General features: G+C 47.6%; 1 protein-coding gene and 1 pseudogene across 1 annotated transcript; both read left to right on the top strand.

Moving 5' to 3' along the window:
* The first annotated feature begins 1,085 nt into the window (after positions 1–1,085).
* Positions 1,086–25,120, top strand: Ffar4 (free fatty acid receptor 4). Its single transcript, XM_042689539.1, has 3 exons — positions 1,086–1,655; positions 15,630–15,758; positions 24,465–25,120. Exons 1-3 carry the CDS (start codon positions 1,086–1,088, stop codon positions 24,855–24,857), a joined length of 1,092 nt encoding a protein of 363 aa, XP_042545473.1. The 3' UTR covers positions 24,858–25,120.
* LOC122115825 lies at positions 12,105–12,866 on the top strand (annotated as a pseudogene).
* Positions 25,121–26,206: the final 1,086 nt, after the last annotated feature.

Genomic DNA, 26,206 nt, shown 5'->3' with positions numbered 1-26,206 from the left:
CAGGCTGATCTCCTCCTCCTTTCCCCTCCCTGTTCCTCCTCCCCCTCTTCTTCCTTCACTACCTCCTCTTTTCTCTTTCTAGGATGTAAAGTTTTATTCAATATTGTTTGGAGGGCTGCTTTTGCACAAGGCATATTTTTACCTAATTCTTCACAAGGCAAGATATTGACCTGTATGTTAGTTATAGTAGCTAGAACTTGATCACCTTGAATGAGTGATTTATATGTGCTCTTCTGTCTATCCACCCAGCCCTTGCTATATACCCCAGCCACAACCTCAGTCCCCTGCTGAATTCTTTATGAGCTCCTCACAGTAACCTTAATGAGGAACTATTATTCCTCTTTTACAGATGAAAAACAAAAAACACAGAAGGATGGATCCACTCAATGAGTGATTAAAAAAACACTAAAAATGGTATTGTCTTTAAGTAGTTGTACAAAGGAGGTTCCACTTAACAAAGCGGTTTATGAGTGCAATGCATCTTCAACAGTGTCACCCCTTTCTCCATTCTCACCCCTCTTCCACCCACCCCTGCCCTATACAATGAATTCTTGACTGCTTTCTCCCCATCTTCTCCCCTTCATCCGGCTACCCCTCTCCTCATGGATTTACACCCCTCTTGTTAGCGACCCAGGGATTTTTGACAAGTCCTTGGGCCCAGGACTTGTCGCTCCAACTTAGGGGTTTCTTGAGTGAAATCTGCCACCCAATCCAAAACAACCTCCAGACTTCAGCTCTGACCTTGTGAACCATTTTACTTAAGTTGGTGAAGGAACCACTTTGCTCAAGGACCTAGTGTTCCAAGAGATGAAGGGGGTGGGGCTCGTGGGGTTCTGGCTACTCTTGGCTTCCTGGGATCCCCCAGAACTTGAGATCACGACTCCCCAGAGGCCCGCAGCCTGCGTGGGGGCAGGCTGGGCACTTCCTCGTTCCCTCGCGCCCGGGATCCAGCTCCCGCGCTGCCACTGGTCGGTCGGTCAGGGGCCAAAGGGGAGTGTCGCAATCGCCACCCGCCCCCTCTCCGCCCTGGCACCCGGTCCCCTCCCAGATGAGCGCACCCGCACAGCGCGGCGGGGCGCCCGGCAATGTCCCCCGAGCGCGCGCACACGCTGGCCACCGACCCGCCGCCGCGCAGCCCGGGGCCGCCCAACCGCACTCACTTCCCTTTCTTCTCGGACGTCAAGGGCGACCACTGGCTGGTGCTGAGCGTCCTGGAGACCACCGTGCTGGCGCTCATCTTGGCCGTGTCGCTGCTGGGCAATGTCTGCGCCCTGGTGTTGGTGGCGCGCCGACGGCGCCGCGGTGCCACCACCAGCCTGGTTCTCAACCTCTTCTGTGCGGACCTGCTCTTCACCAGCGCCATCCCGCTGGTGCTCGTGGTGCGCTGGACCGAGGCCTGGCTGCTGGGCCCGGTGGTCTGCCACCTGCTCTTCTACGTGATGACCCTGAGCGGCAGCGTGACCATCCTCACGCTGGCCGCCGTCAGCCTGGAGCGCGTGGTGTGCATCGTGCGGCTGCAGCGCGGCGCGCGCGGCTCGGCGCGGCGAGTGCAGGCGGCGCTGCTGGCCTTCATCTGGGGCTACTCGGGGCTCGCCTCGCTGCCCCTCTGCGTCTTCTTCCACGTGGTCCCGCAGAGGCTGCCGGGCGCCGACCAGGTGAGAGCCAGCCTGGGAGAAGGGCGACAGGTGTGCGTGGGGAATGGGGGGAGGGAAGGGGGAGCCCATGGAAGCGGAGAGCTGGGGCCATGGCAACCACCACCGCAGGTAAGGGTGCTTGCACTTAGTCGTTGTGCCAACCCTCCAATGTAGATCAATGCGCTCTCAAGCTCCTTAAGTGCTATCCCTCAATTTTATCGTTATTTATTGAGTGTCAGTACTGGGGCTTGCACTCAGGGCCTAAGCGCTGCCCCTTAGGTTTCTTATGTTCTTTTATTTGCTCAAGTGCTCTGTCACTTGAGCCACACCTCCACTTCCTTCTTTGGGGGTACATTGGAGATAAAAATTTCACAGGCTTTCCTCTCCAGGCTGACTTTGAACCAGGGCCTTCAGATCTCAGCCTCCTGAGTAGCTAGGATTTACGGGTGTGAGCCACTGGTGCCTGGCTGAACCCCCGAAATTCTTACAAAATGAGATGTTAGGTAGTTGAATCAAGCCAGATGGAATTTGAGGGGCTCACTTGGTACTCAGCTCTGTTTTCTGGCCGTGTGTTACTGTCACTCCTGCTTCACAGACAAGGAAGCATGGCAGAGGAGTGACAACTTGGGCAGAGTGGTTATTAGTCATCCTTTCCTTCCAGCCAGCCATTGTCTTGTGTCCACAAGCGTTGGCGCTGGTCTAGTTAGGGCCTAGCGTTGAAAGCGCTCAGGCAGGAGAAAGAGCCCCCAGACCCATGCTGCCTCTGAGGGGCTCAGGGCTTCCCCTCCCCATCCTGTTTTCCCAACTGCTCCAACGGGGGCCGGGAGAGGGGGGCGGGGCGGGGATGACCCTAGCCCACAGAGTCTGATGGAGGAGTCCCAGGTGCTTTAGCTTTATAGCTTTACTGGGAGTTTTTAATTAGGGTCATGGTGGGGGGTGGGGGTGTTCAGGATGTCATTAAGAGTCTCCAAGCAGAGTACCCCTGGGTCAGATCACCTCCACTCCCATTTTCAATCGGTCGGGGATTCAGGGAGCCAGGTCTGTTAGCATTGCAGCTGGTCCAGCGCTGCAGGCTACGCGCGCACCATGATCCCCGAGACATCAGGTCGGGATGCCGCTCAGAGGTGGACGTTCCTGCATCTTTCTGGCTTGGTCGCCCTAGGTCTAGGTTGGTGCTCATGACTAAGTGGAGTTGTTGCTCTCCTCTCCCCGCCCCCCGCCCCTCCACCTTTGGCTGGGGTTGCAAATGCTCAACCCAGGTCCCTAAGAAAGAGCAGGGTGGCTAAACAGATCCAGCAGCCACAAGAACTGCCCGAAGAGACGCTCTGTAATGGGCAGTGTCACTGGGGGAAGGTTGGAGATGCACACGGGAAGTGTGGGACTCTCAGCTGCCAGCTCCAGGCTGCTCAGAGTGAGGGGAAGGGGGAAAAGGGATGGGAGGGCAGACCCCTGGTGTGTAGCATGCAGAAGGCGGCTTTGTGGGCAAAGCACTATCCTTTACACTTACACTTACACACACACACACACACACACACCATGCTTACAGTTTTTTTCCCTTGTAGTTTATTTCTATATATTGTCATTAAATGACTAATGAACTGGAACTTATTATCAGGCCTGTGGCACTAATCAAAGGACATGTAAGGACTTACAGATGTGTTCAAAAGTGCTAGGATTGGCTAAGCTACTTGGGGTTATTGGCCTGGGGAGACCAAGGGCTCTAGCTCAATGGACAGACTTGTCCTTAGCCCAGACAAGTCTGAATGTCAAGGTGGCCCACATAGATTCTTCTAGAGTAAGTGGAAGCCCCAGGCTCAATGATACACCAATGAGATCAGCTTGGAAGATAGGTTCTGCCATCAGGTTCTGCCATCAGTTCCCTCATTATTGCTGTTTAAGTTTTCCTCTCATTGTGTCAATGTCTTTGTTGTAGTTTCACAGAAGTTGAGATATTTCCCCCTCCATTGTTGTCTTATTAGAAAAAGAACAAGGCCAGGGAATTTAGACCAAATAGAACATCATTTCAATTTCCAAAAGTGCATTTTGTACTCTTTTTACAAGTGTTTGGGGTACAATCCTACGGAACTGGCAAGTCACCCTAAGAAAGGAGATGCTAATCCTCTTCCAGCCAAAAGCCAGCCTAATGCTCTGTGCCAACATGGAATCCAGCAATGAAATAAGAAGGCCTGTGCAGATGGGGCCTTCTGTTTCTTGTCTCCTTTGACTCCTGCTCAGGCACGCGTGTGTTGAGTGGTGGTGCGGACCCTCCTCAGCATCTCCAGAATGGCCAGCACTGAATTGCAGAGTGACTCTGTGGAGATCAGTGCTGGAGGGAGGGGCACATCCTCCTGCCTCCCCTCCCCTCCTTTCCTTTCCTCTCCTCTCCTGTCTTCTCTCCTCTCCTCTCCTCTCCTTTGCTCTCCCTCTTCCCAAATCATCCTGCTCCTTCCCATCTCCCTCCCCTCACATCCTCCTACCCCCTTCCCTCTCCCTCCCTCCCTCCTTCCCTGTGACAGTATACAGTAGTGTCCTTTTAGCCACGGCTTTGCTTACTGTAGTTTTAGGCAGCCTTGGGTTCAGTTACCTGTGGACATCTGAGTTCAGAAAAAATTAAAATGGTCACTGCCTCAAGAATGGAATCCTTCATTTCCCCCCTTGACTTATGGTCCTGAGACACAATCTTGTGGCTCTGGCCCAAAACTAAACTCTAACAGTTCTCGACCTTGAACGGGTTCTTTTCTTTTCTAGTCCCTCTCTGACCTTAGCCATACTATTAAACAACAATACCAATAACAATCAGTCCATTTTTCTTTTATTGAGGCGTATATGGAGTGGTTGGGTAGGATGCTTGGAGACTTCCCATGTTTCCCACGGTCGTCCAGGACAAAGGGGTCTGGCATGGGAGCAGTGGATCCAAGCAGCAATGCCGTCCACCTTAAGGGCAGTGGGTGTGGCCAGTAGCACCATGTAAGGTCCCTTCTACCGTGGTCCCAGAGATTTCAAGTTGTGCCTTCGAACAAACACCCAGTCCCCTGGTTTAAACAAATGGGGGTAGGAATAGAAGCAGAATCATATATTGCTCTAAGCTGGGGCCACATACTCTTATGTACCAGCTGTAAATAGTCAAGCTTACACAGAAATTCAGTATCATCCAAATCAGCAAGCAATTCAGTCTGGAGGCTAGGGATAGTGCGTGGGTGGGGGGGTCCATACATTATTTCAAAAGGAGTAAAGCCAAGCTGATAGGGTGAATTTCTTACTCTAAACAGGGCAAAAGGAAGGAGCGATACCCAGTCTGCACCAGTCTCCAAAGCCAATTTAGTTAAGGTCCCTTTTAGAGTCCAATTCATTCTTTCTAACTGCCCTGAACTCTGGGGTCTGTAAGCACAGTGCAATTTCCAATCCGTCCCCAGTGCTGCAGCTATTCCCTGACTTACTTTTGAGACGAAGGCCGGTCCATTGTCCGACCCGATGGTGGATGAGAAGCCATACCTGGGTAGGATTTCTTCCAGGATCTTCTTAGCCACGACATTCGTGGTCTCATGCTTTGTTGGGTAGGCTTCAGCCCATCCTGAAAAAGTATCTACAAAACTAGCAAATAGTTATATTCAAATTTTCCAGTTTTAATTTCTGTGAAGTCTTCTTCCCAATACACACCTGGCCTATCTCCACGGAGGCGAGCTCCTTTTGTAACAGGTTGATTGGGGGCATTGGTGAGCTGACAGGCTTTACAATTTTTAACAATGTCCTCAATGAGTTGATTTCCTTGCCTAGTTTTTACTTCTGAGTGTCGGAGCAAGTCCTGCATTCTTCGGGTTCCAATGTGAGAGACCCGATGGATTCTCTTAAGAATCCCCTTGCCCAATCTTTGTGGCAAGATAAGTTTCCCCTCACCAGTTTTCCACCAGTCTTTGTTTCCTTCTCTGTCCAGGGGTTTATAGGCCATGGGAATTTTCTTTATCCACTCCAAGTCTTCTTGGGAGTACTGAGGCTCAGGAGGCAGAGCTCATGGCCCTGGGTCTAATAGAGTCAGTACTTCCGCTCTGGGCTGGAGGGCCGCCTTCTTAGCTGCCTGATCGGCCAAGTTTGTGCCTTTTTAGTGGAGGCTCAATATCCCAGGTTGCCAAGAGTCTTTAAGAGTCTAGTCATTCCCTTTAAGCAGCTATTTTGGTTTGGAGCGGCTATCAACAAATTCACATATTGCATTAAACTTATACTCACTCAGGTCCTCATGTCGTGCCTCATTGAAGATGGTAGGTGAGTTCTTAAATCCTTGAGGCAGCCTGGTCCAGGTCAATTGACCACTTATCCCAATTTCGGGATCATACCAAGTAAATGCGAAGTAGCTTTGGCTCTGTGGGGCTAAGGGTAGGCTAAAAAAAGCATCTTTCAGATCCAATACAGAGCCACACATGGCTCGGTGGCAGAGAGCTCAACAGGGTGTACGGGTTAGGAACTGTTGGGTGAACGTCCATTACTCTCTTGACCTCTCTCTCGTCTTGCACTGGTCTATAATCATCTGAGTTTGGCTTTTTGACAGGCAATAGCGGGGTGTTCCAGGCTGACTGGATAGGCTTTAAGACTCCTAGATCTAGCAATTTTCTAATATGGGGGGTGATCCCTTTTTTTGCTTCTAGTGACATAGGGTACTGGCGAACTTTTGCTGGGTCGGCCCCAGCTTTGAGTTCCACAAAGATTGAAGGCCGGTGTTTTGTCAGTCCCATTCCTCCAGTTTCTGCCCATGCTTGGGGAAACACCTGTAGCCACTCATCTTCCAGAGGATCAGGCTTAAAATGTTGGTATAGCTTATATTCTTCTTCTAACCTACTGGTTAGCAATATACTAACGGGCTTTCCCCTGGAGTCCATCACAGAAGTCCCACTATTTGTGAACTGTATCTGAGCTTGCATTTTTGTTAAGAGATCACGCCCAAGCAATGGATAGGGGCAGTCAGAGATGAGTGGGTTACCTGGCCCACTCCCAAGTCCACTGTTCTTACACCCATGGTGTTTTAGTGGACATCGGCCCTCTCAGGGCTAGTAATACTGAGTTTTCTGCTCCAGTGTCTACCATGAATGTGACTGTATTCCCCTCCACTTTCAAAGTTACCCTAGGCTCAGGGAGGGGGTCTGAGCCCTCACTCCCTCAGTCACTGTCCTCAGCCAGTTCTAAGGCTGACAGCACTCTTGATCTTGCCTTTAGTTCTCTCTTCTTTCTTGGTTACCTTTGGGCAATTCTTGGCCCAATGCCCCTCCTCTCTACAATAGACACACTGATTTTTCCCCGCTCGCAATCGGGGTCTAGGTTTCTGTTCCTTACTTGGAGAGGAGGACTGATTAAACCTTCCGGTTTGCACGAAAGTCAAGATTTCCCTGAGGTCCTTCTTATGTTGTACCTGTTGTTGCTCTAGAATTCTAGCCAAACTCTTTTCCTTGGCCCGGTCTCTTTTTTCACGCTCAATTTCACATTCTCTGTCCTTCCTTTCCTGTCTTTGCTCCTCCGTCTCTCTTTTATTGTAAACCTTTTCTGCCGTGGCTACTAGATCCCTAATAGACTTTTCACCAACTCTGTCTAGAGCCTGCAACTTGCGCTTTATGTCTGGTGCAGCTTAATTTATATAGGCAAACATAATCATCTGAGCTGACTCCTGGGTCTCAAGATCATATGGGGTATATTGACTAAAAGCTTCCATGAGCCGCACAAGGTATGCTGCCGGACTTTCACTTCCTCCCTGTCTTACATCATAAACTTTGGCCATATTAGTAGGTCGGCGAGCCACTGCCTTGAGACCTGCCAACAGAGCCGGCGATAGACGAGGAGTCGCTCCCTACCTTCAACCGTATTGTAGTCCCATGTTGGTCGGATCTCAGGGAAATAGGCAGGGATCAGGGCAAGATCCGTGATGGGCGCTCCTGTGGGGCCAGGGATATGTTTCCGGGCCGTCTCTTGGATACGGTCCCTCTCTTTGGTAGTAAAAAGGACCTGTAAAAGCTGACTGCAGTCATCCCAAGTGGGCTGATGAATAAAGAGAATAGTTTCAAGCAAACGAATTAAATCCTGGGGTTTCTCAGGAAAGGGAGCATTTTGGGTGCGCCAATTGTATAGATCATTGGTAGAAAATGACCAATATTGGAGTTGCTGTTGACCATCCGCATCCACAGGACCTATGGCGCATAAGGGAAAAACAGGGGGGTTGATCCCATGGCGTCGTCGAGTGACTGGCCCCTCAGAAACTTTAAGGGCAGGTGCCAAGGGTTCTATAGCTCCCTCCTCCTCTTGATCATTCTCAGGCTCTGCAGAAGGCACCTGGGAAGGGGAGTATGGGGGAGGAGACATTTCTTCTTCCAAGTTATCTTCCTGAAAAACCGGGGGGGGGGGGGGTGGTACAATTTCTTTTCCCCTTTCTTAGTTTCTTTTTGTAAGTCTAGGGGGCTAGATGGAAGGTGCCCATGGTTTCCAGTCCCATCAGTCGTGCAGTCCAAAAAACAATAAACAGTACAAACAAAACACACGCAGGCCTGACAGTTACCAAGTGGAGATCTCCCAAATTGGTCCGCTGACTCCTGTCAAGGGGGGCTTCCACACCGCCCCATGCCCCACAGCAGGCGAGTTGGGCCGCAGTTAGGAGGCCCTCTTGGTCAGTTCTGGCCCAACACCGAACCGACCCACACCCCACAATTCTCACGGCGGGGTCCCAAGGCCCCCCCCCCACAAGAGGATCTGGGACATCTCCCAGTTCCTCCAGGGTTGTCGTGCAAGCGCGACCGCTTCAACAATCCTTTACACAATACCAATCGGAGCGGCCGTCCTCACAAAGGAGAACGAAAGTACAAACAGACAGACAAACGACAGGACAAGACAAATTAACAAAGACGAATTGACAGCGCTGTTTTCTTACCTTTGGAGTCTGAGGTCTTGGGGGTCTCTTGGGGTATCCCGGACGAGTCCCCACTAATATGCTGTGTCCAAGTCACAGGACCCCCACCAAGAAGACCACCAAGAGTCAGACGTTCCAAAATGCAAAAGCAAGGTTTTATTTAGATGGGCTGCAGCTCGGGCCTCGTTCTATACTCCAACACAGCGGAGCCTAGGAGGAGAGCCCCGAGCTGAGGATTTGCAGGGCTTGTAAAGGCACATGACCAGGTGTTTGGATTACCACCACGTGTTGCTCTGCTAAACAAGCAACAAATGGTAACTGCCTCAAGAATGGAACCCTTCATGTATACATGTATATAATACATATCTATATATATACATACATCTATTAACTATACACACACATACACTATGTACACAGCACATTATGGTTTCAAGCAACTACTGGGGAGTTATTGGAGTGGGTCCATCTTGAGAGGAAAGGGGATTGCTATGGTTTGTGTTTTCTATGTTCTTGCCAAGGAAGCCAACAAATTCTAAATTTCCTCAAAGGTGTTACCTGAGGAGGTGGTGTGCGTTGTTAGCTTAGCAGCTGAAGAAGCAAGGTTGACAGAATGAGAGGCAGGAAAAGTGGGGAAGAGTGTTTGTCCACTTAAAAGAAAAGAGACAGAGAAGGAGCTGGTCCAGACCCAGGTGAGGCTCACACTGAATATGAGCAAAGCCTTGTTTCCTCAGATTAACAGTTTGCTGCTGGAAGACCCTGCCTGTCTTTTCTCACCAGGATACCAAATAGGGATGTATTGGATGGGTGACAGTTTCCTCCCCAACCCAAGTGTTAAGGGACCCAACTCACCCCTAGCACGCGCAGTCCCCTCTGAAAGTAGCATAGGCCAGGGGAGCAGCGCCCCATAGGGCTTTCTGCTGAGATCCCTGTAACACAGGAATAGGAGGATGACTGCCCATCTGGGTGACCAGATTTCCAGACCTTACTGTGAGTAAGTGTAGGCTTTTCGAGTGTAGGCTTTGGAGTCAAAGGTTGTGGTTTTGAATCCCGTCTCTGGGCCACTCAGGAATTTGAGTGGCAGAGGACAAGGTGGATGTACACTCTGCACCTCACTTTTCTTATTTGCAAACTAGACATGAGAACAGTATCTACCATCTAGGATTGCTATTGAGACTCAGGCTCAGTAATGGGCCAGTGCCTGGCATGTAAGCCGTGCTTATGAGCTCAGGAATTGCTAGCTATTATTAGTTTCCTTATCGTGGGTATACACCTTTTAAACATTCTTCAAGCTGTTAATTCTTCTGCTGATTGTAAAAGAACGAGCTGCTGTTTTAAGAGAGTTGACATGTTTTAGCAACGCTGACATCTCAGCCGGGTCAGCTCAGCCTCTTCTAACGAGATGCCTGCCTGTGTGTGCCGTGGCCCTGACCAGGAGGGAACTCACACTGCTGAGTGAGGTGTCCACCTCAGCCAGAATGTGCTGTCTATTCATTCTACAAACATTTACTGAGCACCCCTTCCTGTCACCCTGCCAAAGCCACTTCAATGCAGCTCAGAAAGTGTATTTATTGAGGACAGGGATGGTCCCACAATTCCATAGTCCAGTATGGTCTGTAGCTTAGCAGTGCCACAAATGGATGTTCTCATGTTTATTCTCTGAACAAGGAAATGACCAAAGTCACGGCAGGCAAAGGATGGTTCCAGAAGGTAATCTGGCTTTGTCTACTTTACTGATGTCATATTTCTTTAGGGTGCTAGGTCCCCTCCGTTCTTCCACTTCTCCATTTCCTACTAGGCCAACATTGTCAAGGTGTTGCTACTGCTTGTGGGTGAAGGAGAGAGGCACTGCTGGCTTGCCCTTGTTCATAGTAAGAAAATGCTTTTCTTGTTTTCCAAGACTACGCTTGAATTTAAGGCCTCAGTCTCTTGTTCGTAGGCTGGTGCTCTACCACTTGAGCCATGCCTCCAGCCCCAAGAGAATACTTTTCAAGTGCAAACAAGTCAGTCCATCTCTTGTATGGATCATTTCTTTCTTTTCTGCTGGGAAGTTGAGAAAAGTGCAGATATCCAGAGAAAAAGAGAAAGAGAATTCCCCATTCCTTAAGACCACCTTGCTGTCTTCCATTTGGTCTGAAGAGCTGGGTCAGGGTGAATGAGCTGCTACCTAGGGGCTGGTGTGGGCAGGGAAGAGGAGGCTCTCAAGGCTCAAAAAATCCTTAAAGAAGCAGCAGGTAAACCGGGCGCTGGTGGCTCACACTTGTAATCCTAGCTACTCAGGAGGCTGAGATCTAAAGATTGCAGTTCAAAGCCAACCCAGGCAGGAAAGTCCATGAGACTCTTAACTCCAATAAACCACCAGAAAACTGGAAGTGGTGCTGTGGCTCAAGTGGTACAGTGCTCGCCTTGAGGGTTGTTTGTTTATTTGCATTTTTTCCTGGAGTCAGCCTGAGACCACAAACCTCAGGGACAGCACCAGGCCCAGAGTTCAAGCCCCACAACTGACCAAAAAAAAACAAAAAACAAAAAAAGGAAGAAAAAGAAGTAGCATGTCGCATTTACAAATCATTCAGCCAATGTGGGCCAGGGTCTGCACTTGCGCAGAGCCTCATCTGGGGGACCAATGTCTCCCATCCAGCAGAGAATCTAGAAAACCCCTTCAGTGGGCACTTCCCTGTGAGAGAGCTGAATACATGCTAGGCATCTGCTAGCTGCAGGGGTGCAGTACTCAATAAAACACACTTCCTCCCTGCCCTTAGCAGCACTATAGTGGAGGGATGTGGGAGGTGTCTGGATGTGTCATGCTATGTGGAAGGGGCTCCTATGGGTATCTTCAAAGACAGTGTGCCTAGGGGGTGTGTAAAGGACAGGAAGTAAGGGAAGCAAGAGTCTGGGGGACTGGAGGGCCAGAGGAAGTGGCCAGTGGCAGTATTCTTTGCCCGAAAGAAAGCCCTGCACCCAGCTTGGGGGTAGAGAAAGGGGGGATAGTGGTGAGGGATGTTGCTAGGCAGGCTATAAGGACTAGCAGAGCCATGATGCCCTTTGGGGAGTTTGGGCTCACCTGGAGAGAGAGGTGGGCAGTGGGAGGGGAGACCAGTAAGAACTCTCATGTGATCTGGGGTCGCCATTTTTCCTAAAAGAAAACATTTTATCCCCTTTTCTTTTCTCTGTCTAATTTTTAAAGTGGTACTAGGATCTGAACTCAGGGCTTCATGCTTGCTAGGCAGGTACTCTACCACTTGAGTGATATCCACAGCCTTCTTTGGCTTTAGCTATTTTTCAGAAAGGGCTGTTTGTTTGCATTTCTGCCTGGAGTCAGCCTGAGACCACAAACCTTTTTACCTACAATGTCCAGGGTAGCTGGGATTATAGGTATTTGTCCCTACATCTGGCTTATTGGGTTGAGATAGGGATCTTGATAACTTTTTGACTGCATTGGCCTGGGATCTCAGTGCTCTTGTATTCCCCTTCCCAAAAGCTGGATCACAGAAGTGAGACGTCACATGTCACCCTCCACTTTCTTTTCTATTAAAAAAAAAAAAGAATTGAGACAACTCAAGCTAGAGTGCACCTGCTGTGTCCATGGAGAGAGCATGCAGGGTCTGAGCTCGGCCCGAGGTGCTGGGACACCGGGACTGCCAGACGCTGAAGATGTCTCATTAGTCTTGACTACTGTTCGTGCTGTGAGCAAGAGGAAGCTGCAGCCCACTCAGCCGCTGTCACTCTGACACCTTCAGCAGTAAGCAAGATAAAACAGCTTCTTAAAGATAAGTCTGAACATGTAGGTGTAAAAGTTGGTCTCCGAACCAGGGGCTGTAATGGCCTTTCTTATACTCTAGAATATACAAAGACAAGAGGAGATTCTGATGAAGAGGTTGTTCAAGATGATTCTGTGCCCTCCCTCCACCCTCCCACAAATACACATGTGAATATACTGTGTATAAGGAGTCAGAGTATTCATGGAAAAGAAAAAAGCACAACTAACACTTTTAGGAACAGGAATGGACTATGTTGAAGACAAGTTATCCAGGGAGTTTGTCTTCAATAACCTAAACATCAAAGGAACTTGTGGCTGTGGAGAAAGTTTTAATATTTGAAACATTAGGACTCTTCTGGCTGTAAACTCCAGGAAACCTTGAAAGTTGCTGGAGAAATCATGTGACTGTCCTGTGTCAGGTCTATGATGTGTGGCTGGATTATTGGGGAAATAAAATGATGCATTTTCAAAATAAAGCTGACTGGCTAGAATCCAGAAGATATGATATTTATACCCTCTGTAGTGGATAGAATTAATAAACCAGTGCTTGCTGAATTGTTTTTCTGTTCTGTATAGTAAAACACCCTGCCTTGCCTCAACTCTCTTAAATCCTTTGTTTGAAGATAGTTTCATTAAAGTTGACTTTGCTAAATGTTTTGAAAAAGAAAAGAAAACTCAAGCTAAATAAAAATAACATAAGGGTCCCACCTAGAAGCAGACACTATTGGCTTTCTGGAATGTACCTTTTAGCCTTTTTCTATGGATGTATCTACATGGGGCTGGGAAGGTGGCTCAGTAGAATGCTTGCCTTGTATGTATGAGGCCTTGGGTTCGATTCCTCAGCACCACATAAGCAGAAAAAGCTGAATGTATCTACATGCAGAAATGTGTATATATTATATTCATACATACAACTATATATGCTATGTATGATATTCATTCATAAAATATAATACTATATAACATACAAATATATACAATATTCATACATATAATAGAACACAATAGAACATATTCATTCACACATACATGCGTGTTCTCAACGTACTAGGATCATACAGGTACAGCCTAGGCAACAGATGGAGATTCTCGAAGATCCTGGATTGGTTGGTAATGGATACAGCAACAAACATGCAGGCTTCACAGTAATCTCTGTGCATATCCAAAGGGGATGTTTTTAAGGCAAAGTGAATAGAATTCTACAAGTACTTCTGAAAGCATCACCCTTGGCTGCTGGTGCCATAAGAAGGGCGGTGCCAGTTAGCTATTGGACAGGCAGCTCGGGGCTGAGTTTCTTTTGTGTGTCAGGGTGTGATGACCTTTGCCCGAGGTTGTCAAATTGTGGCCAGATCTTTGTAATGGTTCTTGTTGTTAGGCATGCCTACTGGAGATCTCCTCCTTCATAACCCCTGGCTCTGCTTATTTGTCTACATTAGGTTGATTTTTCTCACCAGGCTTATTATGGTATAGGGACCTGATCTTTGCCCCTAATGGAGGAAGAATACCTTATTCTGTCATTACTCAATTTTCCACAAAATGGTAGAAACATGGAGATGTTTGGAGTGGTAATTCTGGTTCAGAAGGCTTTAAGAATTGGGGTGTTGGGCTGGGAAGGTGGCTCAGTGGTAGAGCTCTTGCCTTGCATGCATGAGGCCCAGGGTTTGATTCCTCAGCACCACATAAGCAGAGAAAAGAAAAAAGCCGGCAGTGGCACTGTGGCTCAAGTGGTAGAACGCTAGCCTTGAGCTGAAGAGCTGAGGGACAGCGCCCAGGCCCAGAGTTCAGGCCCCATGACCGGACTAAAAAAAAACAAGAATTGGGGTGTTCTAGTCACTCAAATGTAGAAAGATCTACTAAGCCTTCTCTATGGAAGGTGAGGGTGGAGGAATATTTTTAGTGGAGAAATATATATATAGTCTGTCATAGGGCTTAACAACTCAGGGCATGGGAGCTGTCCCTGAGCTCTTTTGCTGAAGGCTAGCACTCTACCACTTTGAGCCACAGCTCTACTACTGGTTTTTAAATGGTTAATGGGGGGTGAGTCTCATGGGGACTTTCTGCCCAGGCTGGCTTTGAACCTTGATCCTCAGATCTCAGCCTCCCAAGTAGCTAGGATTACAGGTGTGAGCCACCAGTGCCCAGTGGTTATTTTTATTTTATTCTTATTTTTGCAAAAAAGAAAAATCTCCTGCTTTCGCTTCTTGGAGTTCATTTCAATAAATATTATTCAATAAATATTATTGATCAGATGCACATAGGCATTGTGCCCTTCTGTGAGGAACCATTTTTTAATAAGACAAACACAGGAAAAGGAAGCAATGATTCCAACTGCCTTTACAAGGCAGTAAAAACATTTCTTCCCAAATTCTCTTGTCTTTGGAAGTTTTCTTCATAGGTTCTCGAGATCTTGAAACATTTTTTTTTGGTGAGGGAGGGATATCGTCACTAAAAACAACACACCTTAAGCATTTCTAACTGTTGTCTCAGGATATTTCTTTTTCTTTCTTTCTTTCTTTCTTTTTCTTTTTTCTTTTTTCTTTTGTTGGTCGTGGGGCTTGAACTCTGGGCCTGGACACTGTCCCTCGGCTTCTCAGCTCAAGGCTATCACTCTACCACTTGAGCCACAGCCTTTCTGTTTATGTGGTGCTGAGGAATCTAATCCAGGGCCTCATGCATGTAAGGCAAGCACTCTACCACTGAGCCACCTTCCCAGCCCTATCTCAGGATATTTCTAAGCTATAGTTTCCTCTTCTGTGAAGTGGGAAGAATAACGTGCATTCAGTAAAGTTGAGGAGCATTATGTAAGAAAATATATGGGCACAGTAAATGTCCAATGGGTATCACACACTGGTGTTTCCTTTGAAAACTGGGTAGAATAATGAGCACCTACTGCATGAACTCTCAGTTCCCCAAACTAGGTCTTTTAGCACGATGTGATGTGTGGGAGCCTTGAATGTGTCTGCCCATGCTTGGGTGTAGCTCTCATGTCCAGTCTAGGTAGGCTTTCTCAGGTGAATCCTCTCATTGTTTTTTAAACAGTAGGTTTGGAAGAGAAGGCTTGGATGCTGTCTGCCTTCCAGCCAAGGGAAGGGGAAGACACACAAACCTGTGAATGACCTCTAGTTTTCCCAGTCTGTGACACTGAGACTCAGTTTCCTCCCTGAAGAATGGGAACAAAAATGGCAGGTGTTTTGAGGTCAGAGGCAAGGCTTAGGTAATGAGTTCTGGTGGAGCTGGGTGGAAAGATTTGGGGATTTCCTTTCACACTAGTTATGTAATGGGATCAGGTAACCCACCAATGAGGACTGAGCTAAAGAAGCACCTGGCATTTAAGTGATGTTCTTTTCCCCTTTATGACCAGGAAATCCCGATTTGCACACTGTCTTGGCCCAACCTCGCTGGCGAAATTTCGTGGGATGTGTCTTTTGTTACTTTGAACTTCCTGGTGCCAGGACTGGTCATTGTGATCAGTTACTCCAAGATCTTACAGGTATGTTCGGTTGAAAGGCTGTTGCTGTGGCTGTGGCTGTGTTTGGGGCACTGCCGGTAGAATCTTAGAACTTCCGAGTCAGAAGTTACCTTAGAATACATAATTAATACTTGAAAGTGCGTTTTTGCCAGTCATTTTTCTCACAAAGTTATACGTATCTAACACATACAGTGTGTATTTAATGAAGCATCCAAGATCACAGACATGATATAATCATTTTATGGGCTATTAGCTTGTGTCCTTTTTCCTTATAAAAACATCAGGGTATAGAACGTGCACTTCTGAAGACTTTTATGGAAGCACCCTATAGGAATAGAAAAACACACCCAGCTTACGTGTTCAGTTCACAAACTGAACTCGCCCAGAAAAGCAGTTCCCAGATGGAGGGAAAAAAAAGCTGTCTAGACACCCCTCCTCTCCCTGGGATCCCTAAGAATGTCCGTTCCAAGGGTGTAGGGCACAAGAAACAACACACACATGCTAGCAGGGATGCAAAGGAGACAGGTACCCTCTGCTTCCCACCTGTTGAGACAATCATTTGCACGGAAGGTGCTGTCAAGCAACACAGGTATTTATGCCTGCCATAGACAGCTTACCTCAATGGCCTATATCTTTTGGAGTTGGGCAGTGGGTGAATCTTGGTGTTATAGCATCTCACCCCTGGGTCATTTGGTAAATAGATGTATTGAAGTAGTAAGGCCTCATTGCCTCTTGTCACTTTTTTTTTTTTTGGCTCAGGCCCTGGGGCTTGACGTTGAGGCCTAAGCGCCGTCCCTGACCTTCATTTTCTCAAGGCTAGTGCCCTACCACTTAAGCCACAGCGCCACTTCTAGTTTTGGAGTTTTTTTTTGGTAGTTTAGTGGAGATAAGAGTCTCACAGACTTTCCTGACCGGGCTGGCTTTGAACCACGATCCTCAGATCTCAGCCTCCTGAGTAGCTAGGATTGCAAATGTAAGGCTGGCTATCTTTCACTTTTATGGCCAATGATCTATTACTTTCTTAGATGTTCACAACCCAAAGGCACACCTCTGCCTAGGTCTAGTGGGCCTGTGGGAGATGACCTCTCAGGTTATTAAGTAGAATCTTCCTTATCAGATGATTTATGACCCCTAAAAAAATAAAATGAAATAGCCTTAGGGTTGACTAAGACAATCAAGGTTCAGAATGAAGGCCTGGGAAGTGTTTGCAGTGGGAAGCCTGGCAAATCTTAATGTTACAAAGGGTTATTGCCAGTAAGTTACGTAGAAAGAAATGAGGGAACAGTAAGAAGAAATGTACCATGAACATTTAAATTTTTATTTATCGAATGTTTATGTAGTACTCATGTATCATCTCATCCTTAGAGGAATTACAGATGACAAACCCAGGCACAGACAGGTCATGCAGTTTATCCAAGATCACAGAGCTTATAAATGCCAACCTGAGGATTAAAACCCAAGTCGTCAGGCCTCAGAGTCCCTAGTCCCAATTCTTTCATGTTCTGTCTGAAGTGCTGGTGGACTGAAGGTAGGTCAAGAGTTTGCAAATTACATTCTCTGTCTAAAAGGAACTCTGACACAAAAGGAAGAGAGGGAGAGAAAGGTACTTCTGTCTAAAGCAAGAAACACTGGAGCAGCCAGGCAACAGTAGCTCACTCCTATAACCCTAGCTTCTTAGGAGGCTGAGATCTGAGGATCACGGTTTGGGGCCAGCCTGGGTAAGAAAGTCCATGAGACTCTTATATCCGATCAGCCAGCTGGTAGTTGAGCTGTGGCTCAAGTAGTAGTGCACCAGCCTTGAGCAAAAAGCCTAAGGGACAGTGCCTAAGTCCTGAGTTCAAGTCCCAGTATTGGTACCTACTCAGGATCCTCTTCTGAGCTCCTTAGAGGCCAAAAGGGGACTGGCATCCATCCTTTTCACATGCACCTTATCCTTTCCTCCTCCCGCACAGCCTGGCTGGTTCGCTGTGGGACCTCAATAAAGATTTGTTGAACCAGCGAGGTTCAAGCTTGGAGCCCACTGAGAAGGCCTCCAGGGCTTCCAGTCTGGGGCAGGGGGGAAATTGCTGGACATAGTTCTAAAACTAGGGTTCGAGACAAAGTTCTCCTCCCTAGTGACTTTGGGGCCCCATTGAAGCCACTATGCCTCCATGGATTGTGTTTATACAATAAAAGGAAAGTGTGGATATGATGCTTGACAATCACAAGGTTAATAAAAAAATAGAAGAGTTTTGAAAAAAAAAATCCATTTCTACCCCCCAAGCAAAATTATTGCCCAGCTCCCAGGAGAGTGGTGACATTTGTCTTACTTGGTACCTGGGCCCAGGTGGGCTGGCAGGTGAAGTGGCAGGGTGGGTCTCAGCATGTGTATCTCCTCTCCTCAACATGTCCACAACTCAGACACCAAACCTGCTTTGGTGCCCAGGCTCTTGCTGTCAAATGCACAGGACTCAGAGCGCCTGCCACCCTTCCTCAAGCAGTCCTGCCTGCTCACTGCCTCCATTGCCTCTAACCCAGGATCCATCTCTGGGCTGGAGAAGGATCCCTCTCACACTACCCAGTTCTTTTCTTGCCTCTAATGTTCTTAGAACATTCTCTAGAGCTCTATTGGACATTAGTGCTAGAAGATTAGTGGTCAATGCACTTGGAAAACACGGATATAATCCAACTTAGGTGGGATTCTTTGCTGAATATGTTAATACACTTTGGGAATCTCCAATGCAGGAATAATCCAAACAGCGTTGTAAAATCTGACTAAAGAGCTCTCTTTTCCCTATAGAGCATCTCTCCTCTGGACTAGTGTTCCATGGAACCACCTTTGAGAACCCCTGCCTTGACCTTGGATACTCTTTCTAACCTGGGCAAGGACATCACATTACCTTGGCTGTTCCTCTGTCAATCACCTCTAGGAGTTGCTTCCTGGGTTCAGGACAGTGGCCATATTTGACCTCTGCCTTCCCTGCTTCCTCTTTTCCTAATGACTCAGATCTACCATACATTTTTCAGGAATTTTTTTCCAATGACAGTTTTCCCAAAGGAATAATAGCTTCCCAGCCACTCCTTAATGCCTTTGAGCAGGCTGTCACAGGGTGACTGTTTGGGCTCATTTTACAAGATCATCCAGCAATTATTGCCAGGAGGGGCTAGGATATACGTCTATCCTTGGTAACTGTATGTTTATTGTTGCCCCTCCCATTGACCACATACAGGGAGATGGAAGAGAGGGTGGGTGGGGCTCAGTGTGCTCAGCACATACTAGAAGCTCAATAAATATGTCTTGAGCAAGCCAATGAGTCTATGCCTTGCAGTAGGAAATTCCCAGCCTATCTCAGAGCTTAAGTGAGAGACAAAAATCTGTTTCAAATGAGCAAGGGGTTAATGAACAAGAAGCCTGTTTCCCATGCTGGAGGCCTCATCTCCAGGCTGGGGGGGTACAATGGCAGAGAGGTTGACCTTCAGGGAAAAGGGATTCTCTTGGCTAGAGATTCCAATTGGGAAATTGCTGATTGGCCAAGCAGCCTCTCCAAAGGAGCCTCAGCCCCCAGAGGCCCAGCCTCTGTTAGTAGGACTCTTTCACCTCTGGCAATTAGGCTCTGCAGGAGAGGCACAGCAGAGGCGATGAGATGGGAAGAAGTTTCCCCCACAGCCTTCAAAGCTCATATGATCGTAAAACCAGCAAGTCTTAAAAATGCAGGTTTGAATGAGACTCTTGCAAAGGTTTGGGGTGAAAACATTAAACCAAGCATTGTCCCATACTTGAGTAGGAATTACCTGTGGAGAGCTGGGCACTGGTGATGAAGACCTGTAATCCTAGCTATTCAAGAGGCTGAAATCTGAGGATCACGGTTCAAAGCCAGCCCGGGCAGTTGCAAAAGTCTGTGAGACTCTTATCTCCAATTAACCACAGGAAAACAGAAGTGGCACTGTAGCTCAAAATGGTAGGTAGAGCACTAGTCTTGAGCAAAAATGCTGAGGGACAGTGCCCAAGCCCTGAGTTCAAGCCCTATGACCAATACCATGCCCCCATCCAAAAAAATTTATCTGCAGAGTTTAGGGGAAATGCAGATTCCTGGGCCACATCAGTCACATAGAATCCAGCTGCATGATGCAGGTCCAGTTAGACACTTGCATTTGATCACATGTCCAGTGGTTGTGGACCTCACGCCCAGGAGCACTGTCTCCTTTCCTGGCTAACATGGTGTCCTGTTGAAGAAGAACAACAGCTCCTCTGTGTGGGGTACACATGCCCCCCCTTGACTGGGAGTATGGAGGAAGTTACCTGCCCTTCAAAGCTTCCATCTTAGTTTCAAAAAGGGGGTAACCCCAGTCTTTACCCAGAGACTTGTTTTGAGGATTAGAGTTAATCCTCAAACAGAGGAAACAGAGCAGTTAGTTTAGCACATCAAGAACTTGAAATCCGGCCCAATGTTGACTAGCTTTGACATTGGGGAAGAGGGGCAGGGAAGGAGCCACAATTCCCCATTTTCCCTCCTCACTCTACAAACTCTGAGGCCTGTGGAGAAGCTACACCAACAGTAGCATCTGTGAGTGCTAACAGCAAACAAAACAAAACAAAACAGCAAATCTCTCATGCACTGGCTGCAAGTCAGTTACTTTGTTTCACATAAGTCATTCCCAGACATGGTCAGACACCAGCTAGAATCCTGGCCTTAGAGAACACAGAGGCCCTGATTAAGGTGCCAGCCCCCAGAAAGCCCATAGTTTGGTAGGTTTTAGAGAGAGCAATGCTGCTTAGACATCAGCTATACAGTCCCTGTGGCAGGTGCCTGCGACCACAGACTGCAAGCTGCCGAGCTAGAGATGAATCCAGAGGGTCTCTGCGAGTTCCTGGATGTAGAGCTTGCAGTTAACAGCTGGGCAGAAAAATTTCTGTTAATAGAGGCTGTAAAGAGTGGAAAGAAGGTACATCAGATTAAGACCAAGAGCACAGGCTGGTACATCTGAAGCCCAGCTTTGCAATTGCTTAGCTGTGACCTGTTGAGCAAGCTCCTTGGGAGCTTCCGCATCACTAAAACAGGCACCCACAAGTACCTATGTAACAGAATGCTGGGAGTAAGAAGCTAGAGAAGGAAACCAAGTGACAAGTAAGGGCTGGGCACCTCGTAAGTGCTCAGTAAAGGTGAGCTCTGATGGACCGCATCCATTCAAAAAATTCTACAAGTCACCATACCAGGGACCTCTGGAGGCATGGTTTTTCTTGGCAGGATGAGGTGGGCAGCCTGGAGGTGACATTGCTGTTACAACTGGCTGTCCGGTACCCACCAATCACACTTTGGCCTAGAGGGACACCCTTACTCAAAGGCAGTGCTATATCTCCCAAAGCCTATCTGTCTTACCACCCTGCTCAGCTGTACATCTCTCAGATCTATCAGCCAGCATGGGCACCTTAGTTAACCAGCTTTCACCTGCACAGACCTGGACGTGGCATGGTAAACCCTGGTACTGGTTCCTGAGTTGGTGGATTGTTTGTATGTATGTCCTGGGTTATGCAGAAGGGGAGCAAAGGGGAGGGCTGAGTCATACGACAACCCCCTTTGAGCCTTTTATGATAGAGCCAATTGTCAACTCCACTGAGCTGGATTTTCACAGATGGGGACTGTTACCACCGATGATCCATGACCAGACTTTCAACAAGTAACTTCAGTTTGCTGGGAATTAATTTGCTCCGCCTCAAAGCAGGAAATCACATGGTACAAATGCAAAGAGCAGTTGTGGCAGGAGAATCAGGGAACAAAAAGCCCACAGAAAGGTCCAGAGCCCCCTTCTAAACCCATGCAAGCAAGGTGGCCTTCACCACCCACTGTCCCTTCTGATATAATGCTGGCCTCGCTCATCAGGGCAGTGTTAGCAGCTATACTAGGAAGACTTCATTTTACTGAAATGCTCACGAGGTGTGTCCAGTTAAGCAGGAGGAGGTTTATTTCACCAATCACTGCTTCTCAACTGGGGTGTAAATGTCAAAGGTCACCAGCTGTTCTCTGTGAGGAAAGCACACCTGTAAATGATGATACTTATATCCGATCCCAGAACTTTCTAGTCACTGTTTGTGTCTGCTTTATTTTAAAACCTCAGCTGGGCTCTGGTGGCTCATGTCTGTAATCCTAGTTACTCAGGAGGCTGAGATCTGAACATTAATCATGGTTGGAAGCCAGCCTGGGCAGGCAAAACTCTGAGAGCTATCTTTAATAAACTAGCAAAAAACCCTAGAAGTAGAGCTGTGGCTCAAGTGGTAGAGCACTAGCCTTGAGCATAAACGCTCAGGGGTAGCACCCAGGCCTTGAGTTCAAGCCCTGGGCAGGCATAATAATAAATAATAATAATACCTTCTCATAATGAATTCAAAGAGTCCCCTTCCCTATAGTAGGATGTGTTTATGTCATGGCTAGGAGTGGATGGAGTGTCAGTGTTCCTGGCCTCCCTCAAGGACAAGAAGCCATCTCCTGTGTGTCATGGCCTGTGATCTCCTGTGCTGGGGTCACGGGCCTGCTGTAAGCGTTCGCAAGCAGTCCCCACCCCGCTGACATCGGTGGCCCCTTCTCACACTCTGCTCCATTTTGGGGCTGACCTGGGAGCAGCTGCTCTAAGCAAACAGCCTCCAGTTATAACTGACAGTCCTAGGCCAGAGTCCTGACTCCAGGGGTTCCACATGGCAGATCTAGCCACTCGCCCCAAAACTCCCAGTGGTGAAATGTGGAGAAAGGGAGTTTGTGAACAAGGCATAGGCACACCACAGGAAGAGGCTCATTTGGGGCATATAGATAGGAGCTTTAAGATTAAATAGAGGAAGAATTGGGGCAAAGGGTAATTATTAAACCATCAGGCTTTGTTGATTCTTGTCACTGTGAGCACCTGAAAGGAGAAATGTGCTCATGATAAAGTCATTGTGTGGGAGCAGTCTTGGTGCCTGACACATGATGTTTATCCACCAGTCCTGTCCTTTCTGGATTTCAAGATGATAGCAGGAGGGACACACTCATAGTAAAGAAGCCATGGAAGACAGAGAAGCCAAGCTTTATCCTGCTTTCAGTTAAATTGTGGGCCCTACTAAGGAGTTAGGAACTTCTGCCGCCTAGAAGTGCTATTGATCTGTTGTACAATGTCATTGTATAACCACATGGAGACTCTTCCAGTACCCACAACTCAGAGGCCTACAGGCAAAGCCAGGTCTAATTTCTTCCTGACCCTGTAAGAGAGAGCCTCAAGTGGGAGTCTTGACACTTCTCTGCCTGGCCAGTATTCCATCTCCCATGGCCTCTCTCCAACTCAATGTATAGGGGGGTTGAGCAGAAGCATGGATTCTCCAACTTCAATCATTCTCAAACAGAGTTAATAAGTTAGAATAACCATCAGTTGGAGCCTGGATAAACTAGCATGGCCACACATGCTACTGCTAACTAAATATACCAGGGTGGGTGCCTTGTCTAGCTATGTTGGCATGGAACAAGCTCCATGGTGTGATGTTGAGTAAAAGGGAAGCAGGGTTCAGAGTGGTGTGCACAAAGTGGTCCCATCTGGGCCCAAAGCACAGGTGCAAGCTATAGTTCAGGGGTGGAAGTGGACCATTTCCAGAAGGTGACACTGGAAATCACTTGCCTCTAGGAAGCAGAAATGGAGGGTGAGGCTGGAGAACAGATCTGATGTTTTTCACTTGCTGTCCTTCTAGGTCATAGTGTGTGAGTGTGTACCTTGCTCACATGGTACTTGCCTATAATCTTCAGAAAGCTGAGATCTTGAGAACTGTGGGTCAAAGGTAGTCCGGGCAGGAAGGTCTGTGAGATTCATCTCCAAATAACCACCTAAAAGTTAGATGTGGAGCTGTGGCTCAAGTGGTAAAATGTCAGCCTTGAGCAAAAAAGCTAAAGTTCACCATCCAGGTCCTGAGTTCAAGCTCCAATACTAGCAGAGGGGGAGGGGAGGAACAAGAAAAAGAGAGAGGCATGTGCTTCTAAGCACATATCCTTCCTCTAGGCTATCTGATTCAGGCTTTTCATTTCCCCTAGTCTGCTCTCTTCACAATTGTTGGAGATGTCTCAGGATATTGGTGTGTCTCTTAGGAATGAGGGCAGTAACTCAGAAAGAACTAGGCACATTTTTACTTCTGCAGGACATGCTAGTGACAGGAAGCCAAGTAAGCAAGTGTTCGAGGTGAGCAGTCCACCCAGGTTTTAGCCCTGTTGCTGTCCTTTATTCGGATTGGTCAAAACTTAGTTCACAGTCTTGCATGACTGGCTAGTTTGAAAGGAGTTAAAAGTTTATCCAAGCAATCAACCAAAACAGGACACCTGGCCAATGCAGGAACTCGTCAGAAAAACAATTCCTACTCAGCTGGTGCTCTATCACTTGAGCCATTCCTCCAGACCCTAGGAAAACAATTCAAATAACATGGTATAGCTTAACTAAAATAGCTTCTGGTAGGATGGCACCTGCCCTTGTTTATGTCAAGCAAACAGAAACGATTCTAAGTCCCGCCCAATGTGGGTGATTCTTTGCTTCTATTTGGTGGCCAGTGGGGTGCCCATTTCCCCAGCACATCCTACATGTGGGCAGCATGCCAAGCCTCAAAGGCAGCAAGTCCTTGTATACCAAGTTCCAAAGACAGATATCCTGGAGCAGAGGGATGTCAGACCCCAATTTCTGGGCCCCTACCTTGAAAACCTCCACCTGCAAAGTAAGTTTGAACTTGAATTATGTGTGTGTTTCCTGCAGATCACGAAGGCGTCAAGGAAGAGGCTCACCATGAGCCTGGCATACTCGGAGGACCACCAGGTCCGCGTTTCACAGCAGGACTACCGGCTCTTCCGCACCCTCTTCCTGCTCATGGTCTCTTTCTTCATCATGTGGAGTCCCATCATCATCACTATTCTCCTCATCTTGATCCAGAGCTTCAAGCAGGACCTGGTCATCTGGCCAAACCTCTTCTTCTGGGTGATGGCTTTCACGTTTGCCAACTCGGCTCTAAACCCCATTCTCTACAACATGTCGCTGTTTAGGAATGAATGGAGGAAAATGCTGTGCTGTTGCTGCTCGCTCCCAGAAAAGGGAGCTATTTTTACAGACACATCTGTCAGAAGAAATGATTTGTCTGTGATTTCCAGCTAATTTGTTCTGCTCTGTAGACAGATTTGCTCCCTCTCAGGTGAGCCAGAGTGTGCTTTCAAAGGACAATCACCGATGTGTGCCCTGCTTTAAGCAAATGCAAGCTGTGCACATTTACAACTCTTGACAAATTAAGGGACAATCATTCAGTGTAAAAACATTTTTTCCTTTCTAAAAGGATCTACTGTGAGTTCCTTTTAAAGATGGACTTTTTTAGTGTTTGTAATATGATTGAGCTAATAAAGTTTTATTTATAACTGTTCCTACATATGTAAATCCATATTTTATGGTTTCTGAAGGGAGTCTTGTCATTGAATCAGGACTCAGGTTTATCCTTTAAAGGGTCATAGCCACATTAGGCACCGCTTTGAACTCATGAGGCCTCAGGTGCACTAAAAATTTATGTAAGAGAGCTTAAGAAGAGGCTGGGAAGGTGGCTCAGTGGTAGAGCACTTTCCTTGCATGCTCCAGGCCCTGGGTTCGATTCCTCAGCACCACATAAGAAAAAAGCCGGAAGTGGTGCTGTAGCTCAAGTGGTAGAGTGCTAGCCTTGAGCTGAAGAGCTGAGGGACAGCGTGCAGGCCCAGAGTTCAGGCCCCACGACCAGACCCCCACTCCCCAAAAAAAAGAGAGCTTAAGAAATTTCCAAGGAACAGGTAAAGGTGATGCATGTGTGTGTGTGTGTGTGTGTGTGTGTGTGTGTTTGTCTGTCTGTGTGTATGTATGTATGTGACTAGGGTTTAAACTGAGGGCCTCACACTCAACTTTGCTTGGTTGGCCGGCACTATACCACTTGAAGCAGGCCTCCAGTCCAGCTTTTTGAGTGTTATTTTGAAGATGGAGTCTTTGTACTTTTCTGCTCTGGCTGGTTTCAAACCTTGAGGGTTGAAATATCAGCCTCCTGAGGAGCTAGGACTACAGGTGCTAACTGTGGGAACCCAGTAAAGGTTATTTCTTTGTTCTCCCTTTATTAAAACACAAGTGCATGGAATCAGAGAGAAGGTAGGATGAATCCGAAATGCTTGAGCGTACAACTATGAGTGGACCCGTTCACTTCAGAGTCCTCAGAAATACCTGCTGTGACTACACAGTGTTCTTGGTGTTGGCGGCACAGACAGCCAGGCTCCTGCTCTCTGCAGTGTACCCTACCATCGAGGGAACAGACACTGAACAGGCGTCGGTAAATAATACAACATCGTAGGACGTGGAAGCACCTCAGGAGAGTGTATTGTGGGAGTGTCAGGCATTTAAACTGGATGAGGAGGGTGCAGAAGACATCTCTGAAGAGTGTAACATTGGGTTGAAAGGTGAACTGCGAAAAAGAACAGTCATGTGGATCTAGGAAAAGGGGG

Source organism: Dipodomys spectabilis, unplaced genomic scaffold (genome assembly GCF_019054845.1).
Source record: "Dipodomys spectabilis isolate Male_0828 unplaced genomic scaffold, ASM1905484v1 ptg000125l, whole genome shotgun sequence".
NCBI lineage: Eukaryota > Metazoa > Chordata > Mammalia > Rodentia > Heteromyidae > Dipodomys > Dipodomys spectabilis.
The sequence above is the reverse complement of the archived record's forward strand: the minus strand, read 5'-3'. Positions and strand labels throughout refer to the sequence as shown.